Below are 13,091 nucleotides of genomic sequence, written 5' to 3'. Positions count from 1 at the left end.
ATTAATTTTATTTGAGGAAGCTTATTTTAAAGTCTGCATTTCACACCACCTTTGGCCTTTTAGAGCTATCCCTGTGACAAAATATTCAGACATTTTACTATCACTTTCTCCCTCTGCAAAATCTCCTAATAACTGAGTCAGTAAGACATCTATTGTTTGTAAAAGGCCAACATTTATTCTAAGCTGAACAAGAAGTTATTTGGAGGAAGCCATTCAACAGCCTAGGACACATGAATAACTGCTAGACATGCCATATGTAATAAGACAATTACAAACAAAACCAAGTAGAGTTTTCCTGAAGCAAACCAGGGCTAGACTTGACCATTCTGGGGGTGGGTGGGTTAAAGTCTTAGGTTCCATCATGCTGAAGAAATTCAGGAAGAATGGCCATTACATGCTTCCAAATCAGCACTCTCCTGTGGCAGCTACTGTGGTCGCACACTAACATGAATGTGTGATATTCTGGCAATAGCACTCAGAGGTACTTTGCCTACACTATAAAAGATGGCAATATGAAAGTCTAAGAAATTTTAAAACATGATTACCAAGAGCCAGACCAACAAGGCTACCTCAAATTGCTAAGAGCGGGAAAGGTGGTGGAAGATTGAGGTTATTGGGCAACTTCAACAAGAGCTCATGAAATAATAAGACGGACTACTGATGCAAGAGGCTACAAGGAGAGATATGGCACAGGATAGGAAAAGGAGCACATTATGTAAATAGTGGCTATATGAAGACTGAACAGACGGAAAACAAACAATGTGGAAAGGGCTCCTGGTGACAGATAGGTCCTGGATTGGATGGTTCAGTTCAGTGGTATAAAACAGAGTTTAAGTAGGAAGGGCTGTGACATTTTTAGATGGTCAATAGGATGAAATTCTGAAAAACCATATCAGCAACATTTCCTAATATGCTATTTGTTCATTTTTATACTTTTACATTACATTACATAATTACAGAAACAAAGCCAAATCTTAACAGTTGTGCATGGTGAAGGATCATACCTTGAAAGCTTTATTTTTCTCTTCTTTTAATTGTTTCTCTACCTCTACATGGTGGGCCAAGCGATCCAGAGTTGAAGCAACCCTTGCCTTCTGATAGTCAATGTGGTCTTTGCGCTTTACATTCTTCTACAAAGAGAAACTTTTTGAAACTATTTGCTCAATGGCTTAATGTCACACAAAAAGAAATCTTAAAATGCTAGAAGAAACCAGGAAAACAGCCCAATCTCTTGACCAACTGATAGCAACAGGAGGGATGGGGGAGAAGAGAGGAAGAAACCAACAATGCAAAAAACAATGTGGGTATCAAGAACCAGCCAATATTAGAATATGAATTAGAGTTAGAATTATTAGTCTATCAGAACTCTCCATTGAACTATAGGTTCAGCACAGGGACTGTGCAAGTAGACAGGCCACTGCCTCCTCAATTGATAGCCACCCCATGTCAATTTCCCCTTCTCCATCTCACACAACCAGAAGGGTTGCCATGATCAGCTTTTCAAGGGGCACTACAGGAATACAGAGTGAGGGTAGGAAAACCCTGTTCTACAAGTTGCTCATAGTTCACTAGATCCAAGTTACGACTGGATAATGCCCTGAGCTTAGTGTCCGTACTCCAAGGAAAGGGTAGGCTCATTGAGTAAGTCAATCTCTCATCATAAATTGCATAAATGTGGAGTCTCCACACTTACAGGTCAATGACCAGGTTAATGAGCTCTGCCCCAATGAGCTCTGCCCCATGATCTGTAGCCCCATCCATGTCTTCCACATGAACAGCATTTGTCACTCTCCATGGTAACAGTAGAGTTCACCAGTACACGCCTGACATTCTATAAGCAAGACTCTACCCCAGTGATTTTCATCCTTTATCAGGTCACAGCAAATAAACGAGGTGCTAAAATGGTCAAGGCATACCATCATTTTTTGGACAACTGACAATGCACACTGCACTGCTGGTGGGGGGCTCACATCCCCCAACGACCCCCAAACTCCCATAGCACACCTGCGAATCATTCGTAGCACACCAATGTACTATGGCACTCTGGTTGAAAAATCGCTGCTCTACCCCAGGGGTGTCCAAACTTTTTGGCAGAAGGGCCACATCATCTCTCTGACACTGTGTCGGGGGCCGAATTAATTTACATTTCAAATTTGAATAAATTTGCATAAATGAATACATTAGAGATGGAACTTGTATGAATGAATGAAGGTCTTGCAATAGCTCAAGGCCTGTAAAAGTCCTAGCACAAAGCAAGGCTAGCCTTTCCGTCAAGGCCACTGCTACATCACAGATGCGAAACAGCAAGCAGGGGAGGGAACCCTTGTCCCACAGCTCATGCAAGAGATCAAACAGTCATCTTCACACTGAAAGCAGTTATGTCAGGCCAGAAAGGGTTCCAGCAAGTTTCCAGAGGGCCAGATGCTCATTGGAGACTGGGGGCTCCCCGCGGGCCAGATTGTGAGTCCCTGAGGGCCGCAAGTTGCCCCCAGGCTGGGGTTTGGGCACCCCTGCTCTACCCTTACAACATGTCGGCACCAGAGTTTTTCTTTCAGTTTTCTAAAAACTGGAACTGAACACTTGATCTGATAAAGAGTAAAACACACAACAGTGAAGGTAAACAATACATTTAGTATCAGACCTGGATTTATTTTCTTGCTTATAAATGATATGACAAAAGTATGCATACTAGAACATTAGCAGTCCTCCTTTGCCTCAATACAAATCTCATAAGAAACACTAGGGGGCACCACGCTTTCTGTTATTGACTCTTCCTGCAGCCAATACATTCCATGTGACTTCCCTTCAACTTACTGTACTGGCATCTAGATAATACCTTAAGCCTCAGATGTGACTCATTGTAACTTACGACTGAGTCTTCACAAGATCATCCTGCCCTCTGTTTTTAATTGTAGAACAGCCATTTCCTAGCAAGGGCCATCATCAATACCCTTTCTACCATTATATGCAGTGTCCTCAATGGTCAGGGTGGAAAAAAATGGCCAGCACCATGAAAAATTACAACTAGCAGGTAGCAGCAGACATCACTTTCTTTGCATGCTGCTCTACAAATTGCTGCATCCCAGGACAGGATGAACATTTAAGATGGCACATGCTAGATAACTACAAGAGTTCAATGTTCTTTTCTTAAAAGAACCCTGGACACAAAGAGCAGCAAATGGACTCTCCACTCATGTCTGTCCTAGACTAGAGAAGTGCATTCATTCTGACATCTAGGGTTTCGTCTCTGGATGGGAACACAGTGTCGCCCTCTTTCACTTGGCATAAAAATGTCACGCAGCACTTGTGTCAATGTCATCAGCTACTGTGAAAAGATGGCACTTAATGACACAAATACAAGCACTAGCCTTTAAGAGACATCAATTTAGGTTCCAAAACAGTTCTTTCCATCAACTATATTGTCAGTTGTGATAAACTACTCCACTTAGGATGGGGAAAGAAAAAAAAGAATCTTTTACACAAACAAGAAACCACCGGGGAGAAGCCAAAAAAGAGCAACCATACTATGCAGGAAAAATTCTCAGTCGCCAGGGCTTCATTACAAACTATCCAAGCCCCATATAGAAGAGATATATAAATAGCACTGTAAGCAGCTTGGGAGGCCTGAGAAAGGCAGAAAATCAGCCAATAAGTAAATTACAGAATAAACCCACAGGACTGACTGTGTGAATTAATGCCCTCAGAGTCTGTAGCCACAGTGTGGGGGACAAATGCAACATCAAAACAACACATAATGCTACATTGCTTGCAAGTGCACTGCTATATTTTTTAAATCTCTTTTAGAAATCATCTATAGCCCCAGAGCTTTTTAGAGGGAAAGCCACCAAGATTGAGCAGCACCATCACACACAGAGCCTCAAATTAGAAAGTAATTATAAAGTGTACACTTGCATTTTAAATGGTCAGGAAACACTCACATTCAAAGAGCTGCTGCATTCCTCGTCGCTACTACTAATTTCAATGCAATCCAAGACAGGTCTCAATACCCCTTCCTAAAGAAACGAACAAACATTTAACATTAGCAGTGGTTTTTCTCCTTTGCACTCACAATTACAATTGCACAACAAATTCCTTGTAAATTCAGAAGCACAGCCTTTTCAGATATCTACATGCAACAAGAATTATGTGTATCAGCTTGTCTGGTATAAGAGTCCTATGACTGTATTTAGTCAACTCACTGGTTTTCAACTATGGTCAAATATTGCATAAATCCAACAGTCAGTGTGGTGTAGTGATTTGAGTATATGACCAGATAGATCTGGTTGCAAATCAGTTTAATAATCTCACCAATTTTAAAAAGACTTAAACCCCTCTTTTTAATCAGATTGTCTGAAAATCATAGAACAGAGTTGAAAACTACATTAGGTCATCTAGTCCAACTCCCACTCAATGCAAATGACTACAGCATCCCCAATAGATGACCACGCAGCTTCTGCTTGAAGACCACTAATGAGAGAAAGCCCACTGTAATGGAAGATCAGAAAATCATCAGGTGGATGATGTGGTGTTGACAGCTATTCCATATTTTGACAGCTGTTTGACAGCTCTGGGAAGGGCAGAGTTGGCTCCACAGCTGTAATCAATCAAGGCCAATGGAGACCTGGATGGACACCTGAGCTTCATTTGACCTTGATGGGACTTTGAATGGACATGGACTGAAGAGATGGCTCATCTGAGCCTAATTTGGATTTAACAAGGTGGCTCACAGGTGAGCTGCATTTTGGATTATGAGACATCCAAGGATAAAAGGCAGCTTCAGAAGGCACAAAGCTACCAGACCAAGGGTACCCTGACCAGAGGGAACCTGACCCACAGGGAGAGGCTACATGACCCAGAGGGGACCTGACCCCAGACCTACAGGACAGACACACGGCAGAAGGGGACTGCCAGGACCCTGCTGGAGGAGACACTCTGCTGGAGAGGACACAGAGGAGGGACTCTGCTGCAGAAGACTGACCTGGGAAGACTAGACTGTGCTTTGGAGACTGGATTGGACTTAGACTGGAGGCTTCAGACCTTTATCCACTGAGTTAAGTGCAGTTTTGGGGAGGTAAAGCCTCTAGACAAGAGGACTTTCAGGGAATAAGTGCATGTGTTTGTAGCAATAAATTCTTGCTAATTGCTCAACTGATAAGGAGTTCTGGTCATTTCTTTGCACACCACAACTGTTGTTCTTGGAAAAGGAGGGTGTTAATTAGCCAAAAAGTGGGCATTAGAAGGAAGTTGGAATATTTGGATGGGACAAATTGGCGTAGTTGGCAGGATAGGGAAAATTGGGATAGGACACCCACAACTGTATGAGGCAGGTTGTTCCAGCATTGGACAGCTCTAGGACTTTTTTCCTCATGTCTATCAGAAATCTACTTTCTACAATTAGCTTAAATTGTAGTTTCAATCCATTGGTTCCAGTCCTGCCCTCAGGAGCCACAGAAAACAAGTCCTTATCTGCTCTTATTATTCTCTTAACATACCAAGCTCCTTTAACCATTCCCAATAGGCCTTAGTTTCCAGACCACAGCTCTTCTCTGAACCCACTCCAATTTTTGCCTTTAACAATTCTAGCCCTAGAATCTGACTTATTTGTTCTGCAAGCCCACTAAAATCAGCTGTCCTGAACTCCATAGTACATATTTAACTACCTTTCACTTTCCTTTCCCTTGATGTCAAGAATTCCACATGATCATTTTTGCCCAAATTCCCTGCCACTCTTAGTTATTCAGTAAGGATTGCATGCCCCCTTGTTCCTTCCTCCACCTTCAAGATGGTTTATAACAAACAATCGTCCAGTTGTCCGTGAGCTAGTGATGGAGGCCGGAGCTTCTCCTCTCTTCTGCTGTCCCAGAGCAACTGACAGTTGGAGCAGAGTTCTTTTCAGTATGGGGAGGGGTGGGAGTGGGGGAAACTCCTCTGGCTGAGAGCTGGAGCCAAGCCAAAGTCAAGTTGATCTTCCCCTTGCTACGGTGATGTTCTTAAGAATGGAAGTAGGGTGTGAACATAAGGAACATTTATTTTTATTTACTACATTTTGTAGTATGACTTTTTTACTTTTGTGATTTTCATTCTATTTTGTTCTATTTTTCCTTTGCACAGTAATAAGGATGGATGACTTGCTATTTACAATATTTGTAGACCTACCAACTTTCAGACACAATGGTTCCCAAGGCAACTTACAACATAAACAAAACATTGGATGCTTGTTTGCTCTGTGCAATCACAGGTACAATGCATCCCAGGTCAAGCATCCTTGTTATAAGTGCAAGGCATCTATCTCGTGGCTTCTGCTTTTCTCCATAAATCAGTCATCTCTTGGGTTAGAGCTCAGAGGCTGGCATTTTGCACTAACTTTGCACTTTTGAGTGCAAACATTTTTCACAGAGCAGCTTGAATAGCCAAGGTACTCAGCTAGAAGGCTGGAGTATTCATATAGCAAAGCCATTCACTTTAGATACTGGCCTATAAGTTGATCTCACAGATAAATCAGGAGCAGCTTTTGTGCCCAAAAGCACAGAATTTTCAAAGATAAGTCCGGGGCAAAACTTTAGGGGTGTGTGAAATTCTTTGAAAATGACGTACCAGGAATTGTTCTGAGGCAGCTCCAAAAAACTATAAAGAGAAAAAAGAACTATTTTACCTTCTTTTCCAAACAGGAAGGTAGATGAATGTACTTATGGAAATTGTAGGTTTTGTGTGAGGAGTACAGTGCTGCACTTCCATAGTAGTAGCTCTCATACACTACAATTCCCATAAATGCCTTCACTTCTCTTCCTGTCTGGAGAAAAAGTTAAAATGTCTACATTTTTTTTTGCTACCTCTGAATAATCACTGGTAAGTAAAGTTACTCCTTTTGGCCTGTAAGTAAAGTTACTCCTGGGCCCTTGCATCCTGCTTCTTAGCCCAGTTCCACCCCCACCTTACCAGGTAGCTGATCTTCATTCACTGTATTGACCCCTGTATAAGTTGACCCATGTTTTCAGGGACAGTTTTTAGGCATAAATTTTTCAACTTACATGAGTACACACGGCGCCCAATGACAATAAAAATCAGGTTCTATTTGGCAGATGTGAAAGCTCTTAGAGAGCTGTGATGTTTAGCCCCAATGTTCATACAGCAAAGCCAGTTACCCAATATTCTAGTTGCTGCTGTTTTCTTAAGTCACATAAGAAAAGCCCTGCTGAATCAGGCCAAAGGCCCCTCAGATCCAGCATCTTGTTTCTCACAATGGCCCACCAGCTGCCTTTGGGAAGCCAATACATAGGACAGAATGGCATACCTCTCACCGGTCATTGCTGAGCAGGAATTTAGATATTTGTAGCTATCTGGGAGGAACACCTGAAGCAGAACATTGCTGGGAATTGAAAAGCCCCTGTGGAGTTCATAAAGTCTCTTTAGAGGACCTGATACTCAGAAGTTAAGTCCCAGTGTCTTCAGTGGGACAAACTCCCAGGGGAGTGGATATAAGACTGCAGCCCAAGTCTTCCAATACTCCAAAGACAACACTGTGACTAGGGTACAGCATCAAACACAATTCCACAACAAACAGATGTTTTGTTTCATGATCTTGCTTATTGAAAATAAGCTGGCATTTAAGCTAGCTAATGAGAATTAACTGCTGGGTTAGTTTTCCATCCATCTTCTGCTTGTTAGCCAAACCATCTGCAGTATTTCACTAAAACTCAAACTGCTAAAAGATTCTTCAACATCAACATAACCATCACTACTTTCCCACTATAAAGCTAAATTCCCAGTGAGTTATATCTGTGCCCTAAGGGTTTAAAATTCTCTATTTTGGAACTGCCCCTTTAAGAGTTAGGGCCTAATCCTATACTATCTGAGCACTGATGCTGAACTCCTGTGCCAGTGCTTGGGTGACACAAACGTGTTGTAAGGCATGACCACAGCACCTGGGGAGGAGGGACCACTGGCACTGGGCCTCAGAGCTAAGTGGAGATGCCGCAGAAGCGCCTGGAGGTAAGTGGCACTGCCAGGCGGCAGTGCAGGCTTTTGGTGGGGGGGGGGAGGCATTCCAGGGAGAGGGCTAGATAGGGGGAGTAACCAGCCTGCTCCATTGGATACTATCCTCCATGTTGGACTACAAAGCCTGACACTGAGGTTTTCCAGTCTGTGCCAGCAAAGCAGTCAGTGCAGATTCAAGTAGCCCCATTGTGGGGCTTATGCCTTTATTTGGAGGAAGGGGACGAACATCCTTTTCCCTCATGGAGACCTCCGGCAGCCTCCGCAGGGCCTCAGGATAGAGTGGTCACCATTTTGACACCACTGCACCTGGCTGCCCCACCAGGGATAGGATTGGGCTGCCAGTCTTGCTGTTAATTTGCTGATTTCGTTGTTTGAACAGTATAAGGATACTTACTAATGAACTGAAATGGGCTTGAGATAGCTATTGTCGTAACAAGCAAAGCTTTACATGCTGGTTTTCTCCTTCACTTCCTGTATTAACACTGAACTCACCTGCTCATTATTTCATACAGAATAAGAAAAGCTACAAAACTTTCATTCTGTGATCAAATATATGATCACATAGCACAGTGATGGCATGTGTCAAAAATTTGGAAAATGCCTAACTTGACTCTGCTGGCATGTCACCCCCTCCCAAAAAAGAAGAAAACAATCCTTTACAAATTCATTTACAAATAAGCTAGTACACATTACATATTCAGAGCAAACAAGCTAATAGGTGAGGGGACCAATGAGAGCCCATGCCTAGGAAGGGAAAAGAGGCATCTCAACCCCATTTTCCTTTACTTGCCTGAGCTCTATACACAGCCTCTCTTCTTCCATTGTACCACTTCTCCCTGAAAGGAACAGGAGTAGCAGGCAGGGAGAAGCATGTGCTACTCCTCCTGTTCATTTCAAACAAAAGCTCTGGGGATGAGAGGCTGCGCATGGAGCTCCCATAAACAGCTAGATGGGTGGGCACCTCCCTGCGTGGCTAAGCAGGGGTACAGAGGCACCCCTACCTCTGTTTCCCTTTACTTACCAGAGCATCATGTATAGTTTGTTTCCCTCCTCTGTGCCACTTCTGCGGCTTCAAATGAGAGGGAAGAATGCGCAGGAGAGGGTAGGAGGATGCAAAAGTGAAGCGGAGGGGGCAACTGAGGTGAGAATCACGTGTGCGCCCTGGACCTTAATGACTGTCGGGTGTTGATGAGCGCTGGTGTGTTACCTAAAACATTGTGGTGTGTCACATTTGACATGCATCTAGGTTTGCCATCACGGGCTAGTATATCATAGGATGGTTTTTCTGAGTGCAGGGAGCTATTGGTTAGGTTTATTGAATGTGAATTTGGGTTAGGTAGGGTGGATTTTAAAGGTCAACAATTTAGCACTGACAACCTTATTATTATTATTCCACAATTGGCAATACTATTACAATTGCTTATAGTTTTAAAACATGAATATATATTCGAATTGTCTGCATCATTCTATATTCTTTTCTTTTGAAAAAAGCTCCAGGCATCAGCAACTGATATGGGACCCTCTTCTTTGTACGGCCCATTGTTCTAAGAAAAATGGATAAAATGCAGCTTAACAGACAGCTAAAAGCAGATAGCTGATGACAACCAACCTGTAACCCAGGCAGCAAAAAAATCATAATTAAGAGGAGGAGGAGATTAAGCAGGTAAAACAGAAGGTCATCCAGGATGGAGCAGAGTCTTAGGGAGCAGAGGCTTTAAAAAATGAGGAAAGCAATCCATATTCAGAGGAAGTAACTCCCTAAATACCAGATGCTAGGGATAAACTATAGGGGTCATCTTGGAAGGTTGAAGTTATCCAACTGGCCCCATTTAAAACCAAACAATGGATTAGATAGACCCTTATTCTTATTGGGAAAGCTTTATAATGTTTCAGGAAAGGCTTGGAAAGGCTTTAGAATGTTTTATGGAAACTGGCCAGTTGAACTGGCAGTGTGAATTGAACTGGCAAGCTGGAGGTTGGCAATTGGAAGTAGGGGGAGTGAAGAGAGGAAGGGTAAGAAGAGGGACAGTGTAAAGTTGAAACAGGTAATCGATGTTGTATGGTGTCTACTGAGTACTATCTTGTTCTGCTTCTTTAAAATAAAACTTTTAAATCTTTTCAAATAGTCCTTTGGTTTTGTCCTTGCCTATTCTTCATAGCTTATTCCCTGGTCCATCCTATAACATCCAGTTATAGGATGTTTCTATAACTTTCTGGTATAGAGGGGTTGTTCTTATTTGGTAAGCACACGTATAGAGCTGTTGAAGACATCCAGCTGAAGGGACACACAAGAAATCATTAAAGAACTGACTGAAAGGCCTAACTGTATATTATTGTGTATGTGAAGCTGCCCCAATTAGACTCCTCAGAAAAAAGGAAAAAGCATAACATGATAGCTTATAAATATAAATATGAATGCTAAGAACTACATACGCCAACAAATACAACATCATCTTCGCTTTCCTCCTGCTGAGAAGAGGTATTCTCCACCTTCTTAGGAGACACACGATACTCCATTATCTGAAAAGACAAAGAAACATACACTGCACAACTAACAACATTTTAGCCGTGGCATAATCAAGTCTCAATTGGACCCACTCTGCTCCAACAGTTACTGTTGAACAGTTCATCCTAATAAGATTGTCTGCCCTTGGAAACAGATGGATCCCCAACTGATCTGGGGCAGAAGAATAACCTTGCCCTGGGATCCAGGGCAGCAACATCACACTGTCGTGTCCCAGCGCCCTGGGATAGTGATGTCATAATGTTCCATGACATCATTTCCAGGTTCTCCCCGGAGGAGGAGGCCCTGGCCGTATGTGCGTGGCTGCTCCTCCTCCTCCGGGGAGAGCACAGAAGAGAATGCCTTCACACCACAAGCCCCCCGGAAGAGAGGTCAGGCACTGCAGTGTCTTTGTGCGCCCCACTGCTTCTCCTCTGGAGTCTAGGAGCCTCCAGGGGAGATGGAATGAAGTGTAGAAAGTGGCAGCAACGTCCTCTTTTAGTCTTGTGCCCCCCCCTTGGCAGCGCATCCAGGGCAGGTGCCACTCAGGCTCTGCTCTAGTTACGGCTCTGCTTTGTTTTCTTGCTGCCATAGCTAGTGAAAGACTCAGGTCTGCTGGTGAGCTACTGGCAGTGACACAGTTCAGAAGAGCCATGGAAGAGGGCAGCTTCCAATGAATATGACCAAACAAAAAGTAGAGCAAATTTGACAGCCTACTCGGTGGTAGCAGTGGCAAAGAAATCTGACTTCTCTAGCTCTATTATGCAATCACAGAGTTGTCCATTGGAATTCATCTGGGTTGTGAAGGCATTCTTATATCTAAGCCCATAGGACAGTGAACAGGAACCACTGCTGATTCACTGTGACCAGAAGCAAGATACAGGTACTCTTCCTATAAAGTACCACTCATCTGCAGCAAGAAACAAGCTCCACAGGAAAGGAGAGAGTAAAGTAATTTGGGAACACAATGGCATAGGGGCAAGCCTTGACAGCATTTCTCATCATATAGACAAGTGTCCATGACCTTGTAACTTCTGAACAGGACTGAGGTGCTATGCAAAACACCAAGAGCTACAGTCCCTGCAGGCAAGTCTTGTATTCTGCTTGAGATTCAACTGAGCATAAGGAAAGAACAAGGTTAAGAGGTAACAACTTGCTATGGAAATTGGTAGAGCTGCTAAGAGGAAACATAAAATGTTATCTTTTATTCAGCCTCCTTAGGTTGATAATGGAACAGTGCACCAGCTTTCAAGTCACACACAACTCTTTATCATGCATGAAAAAAGAAATGCTGCCTGTTAGGAAGACTGGTAAAGCTTGATGCTTACACAATTATCTTACACTAGCTTAGTGCAGGAGTGTTATACAGGAGTTTGATATACTGAGCCAAACAGTATTCACAGCACCTGCTGAAGGCACCATTAATCAAAAAGTGACATCATTAAGCATTAAGCAAAAATAAGCACTTGCGTTCTCACAGACACTCATTAGCTGCAAGTGACTTTGGGTCCACAGGTGAGTGTTTGCAAGGGCAGGACCTGGAACTGCAATGATAAGGTACTCCAATCTCCAGAGTGCTCCAATCCCCAAATGGAGCAATTTTCAGCATCAGGGAGGCAGGTGGAGGGGGCTGCAGGACCCAGGACCCCTCCCCAAGTCCAGCAGGAACCTCCAGGTAATGGGAAAAGCCCCAGGGTTCCCACGGCACTGCAGCACCATTGGGACACCCATTACTCCCCTGAAGGGGCAATGCCCCAGTTTGGGTTCCCAATGGTGGGTCGTGACCCACCGCTTTGGGAAGCACTGATCTAGACTGATGCCAATCAGGCAGATGTGGGTTAAAGCAAGCCTACTGCTCAGCAGAAAAGCAGTGCCAGAAAACAAGGGACAGTGAAGAAGAAACCAGTTCCCCTTTTAAATTCACACTCTCTTACCTGCTGAAATGGATCAAGACCAGTGGCAGTGAGCCAGACCTTCACCCACAGCCAAGCCTGGTGCTGTGCAAGGGGGCAGCTCCTCCCTCCCCCTGCTCACCTGGGGCTGAGGACAGGGCCAGCCAGGCTGCCCCAGAGACCCCTAGGTGACTGGCTGCCCCTGCCTGCACCCTGCAAACAGTCCAGCCATGCTATGCTATGCTTATGCTGCTGCTGCGCCCCACTGTACCTTCCAGGAGCTGCCCAGGCATGCCCTGCCCACAGCTCAGCAGTGGCCCGCAGGGAGCCGGGCTGCGATGAGCCGGCCAGGGGAGCTGCGGGGTCGACAGCCCAAGAGAGCGCCACTCAGAGCCGCCCACTCCCAAGCGCCCAGACAAGACCCGGTTCTCACGTGACCACAGCGCACGCCTTTGGCTTCCTCTGTTTCAAAGCCCGGGGACGGCTACGGTGGCCTGTCGAACGAGCGGCTGAGGGGGCCGCCGGGAGGTGTAGTTTGATCTCTGAGCACAGGCGGTCCTTCCATTCGCAGTCCTTGGAACGCGCAGCATCCCAAGGATCTCAAGCACCGCAGCTGCGGACGGAACTGGCTGCCACTGCGGTGCTGTCAGTATGCAAACAGCCTTAGAGTGCAATCCTAGGCACACTTTCCTGGGACTTAC

At 44.4% G+C, this 13,091-nt stretch overlaps 1 protein-coding gene across 4 annotated transcripts in view; it reads right to left on the bottom strand.

The window, feature by feature from the left end:
* ZNF451 (zinc finger protein 451) overlaps window positions 1-12,797 on the bottom strand; it is a 35,195-nt gene extending 22,398 nt beyond the window's left edge. For 2 of the 4 annotated variants that reach the window (XM_066640894.1, XM_066640878.1), the window contains exons 1-4: window positions 12,662-12,797; window positions 10,429-10,515; window positions 3,939-4,013; window positions 1,005-1,130 (exon numbers count right to left, since the gene is read on the bottom strand). In XM_066640894.1, the coding sequence (XP_066496991.1) occupies window positions 1,005-1,130; window positions 3,939-4,013; window positions 10,429-10,512 (285 nt within the window). In that variant the 5' untranslated portion in view covers window positions 10,513-10,515; window positions 12,662-12,797. Of the gene's footprint in view, window positions 1-1,004; window positions 1,131-3,938; window positions 4,014-10,428; window positions 10,516-12,432; window positions 12,511-12,661 lie in introns of those variants that run through there. The other 2 variants (XM_066640902.1, XM_066640886.1) reach the window with 2 other exon arrangements.
* Between the last annotated feature and the right edge of the window lie 294 nt (window positions 12,798-13,091).

Source organism: Tiliqua scincoides, chromosome 1 (assembly GCF_035046505.1).
Source record: "Tiliqua scincoides isolate rTilSci1 chromosome 1, rTilSci1.hap2, whole genome shotgun sequence".
In the NCBI taxonomy this organism is placed as follows: domain Eukaryota; kingdom Metazoa; phylum Chordata; class Lepidosauria; order Squamata; family Scincidae; genus Tiliqua; species Tiliqua scincoides.
The sequence above is the reverse complement of the archived record's forward strand: the minus strand, read 5'-3'. Positions and strand labels throughout refer to the sequence as shown.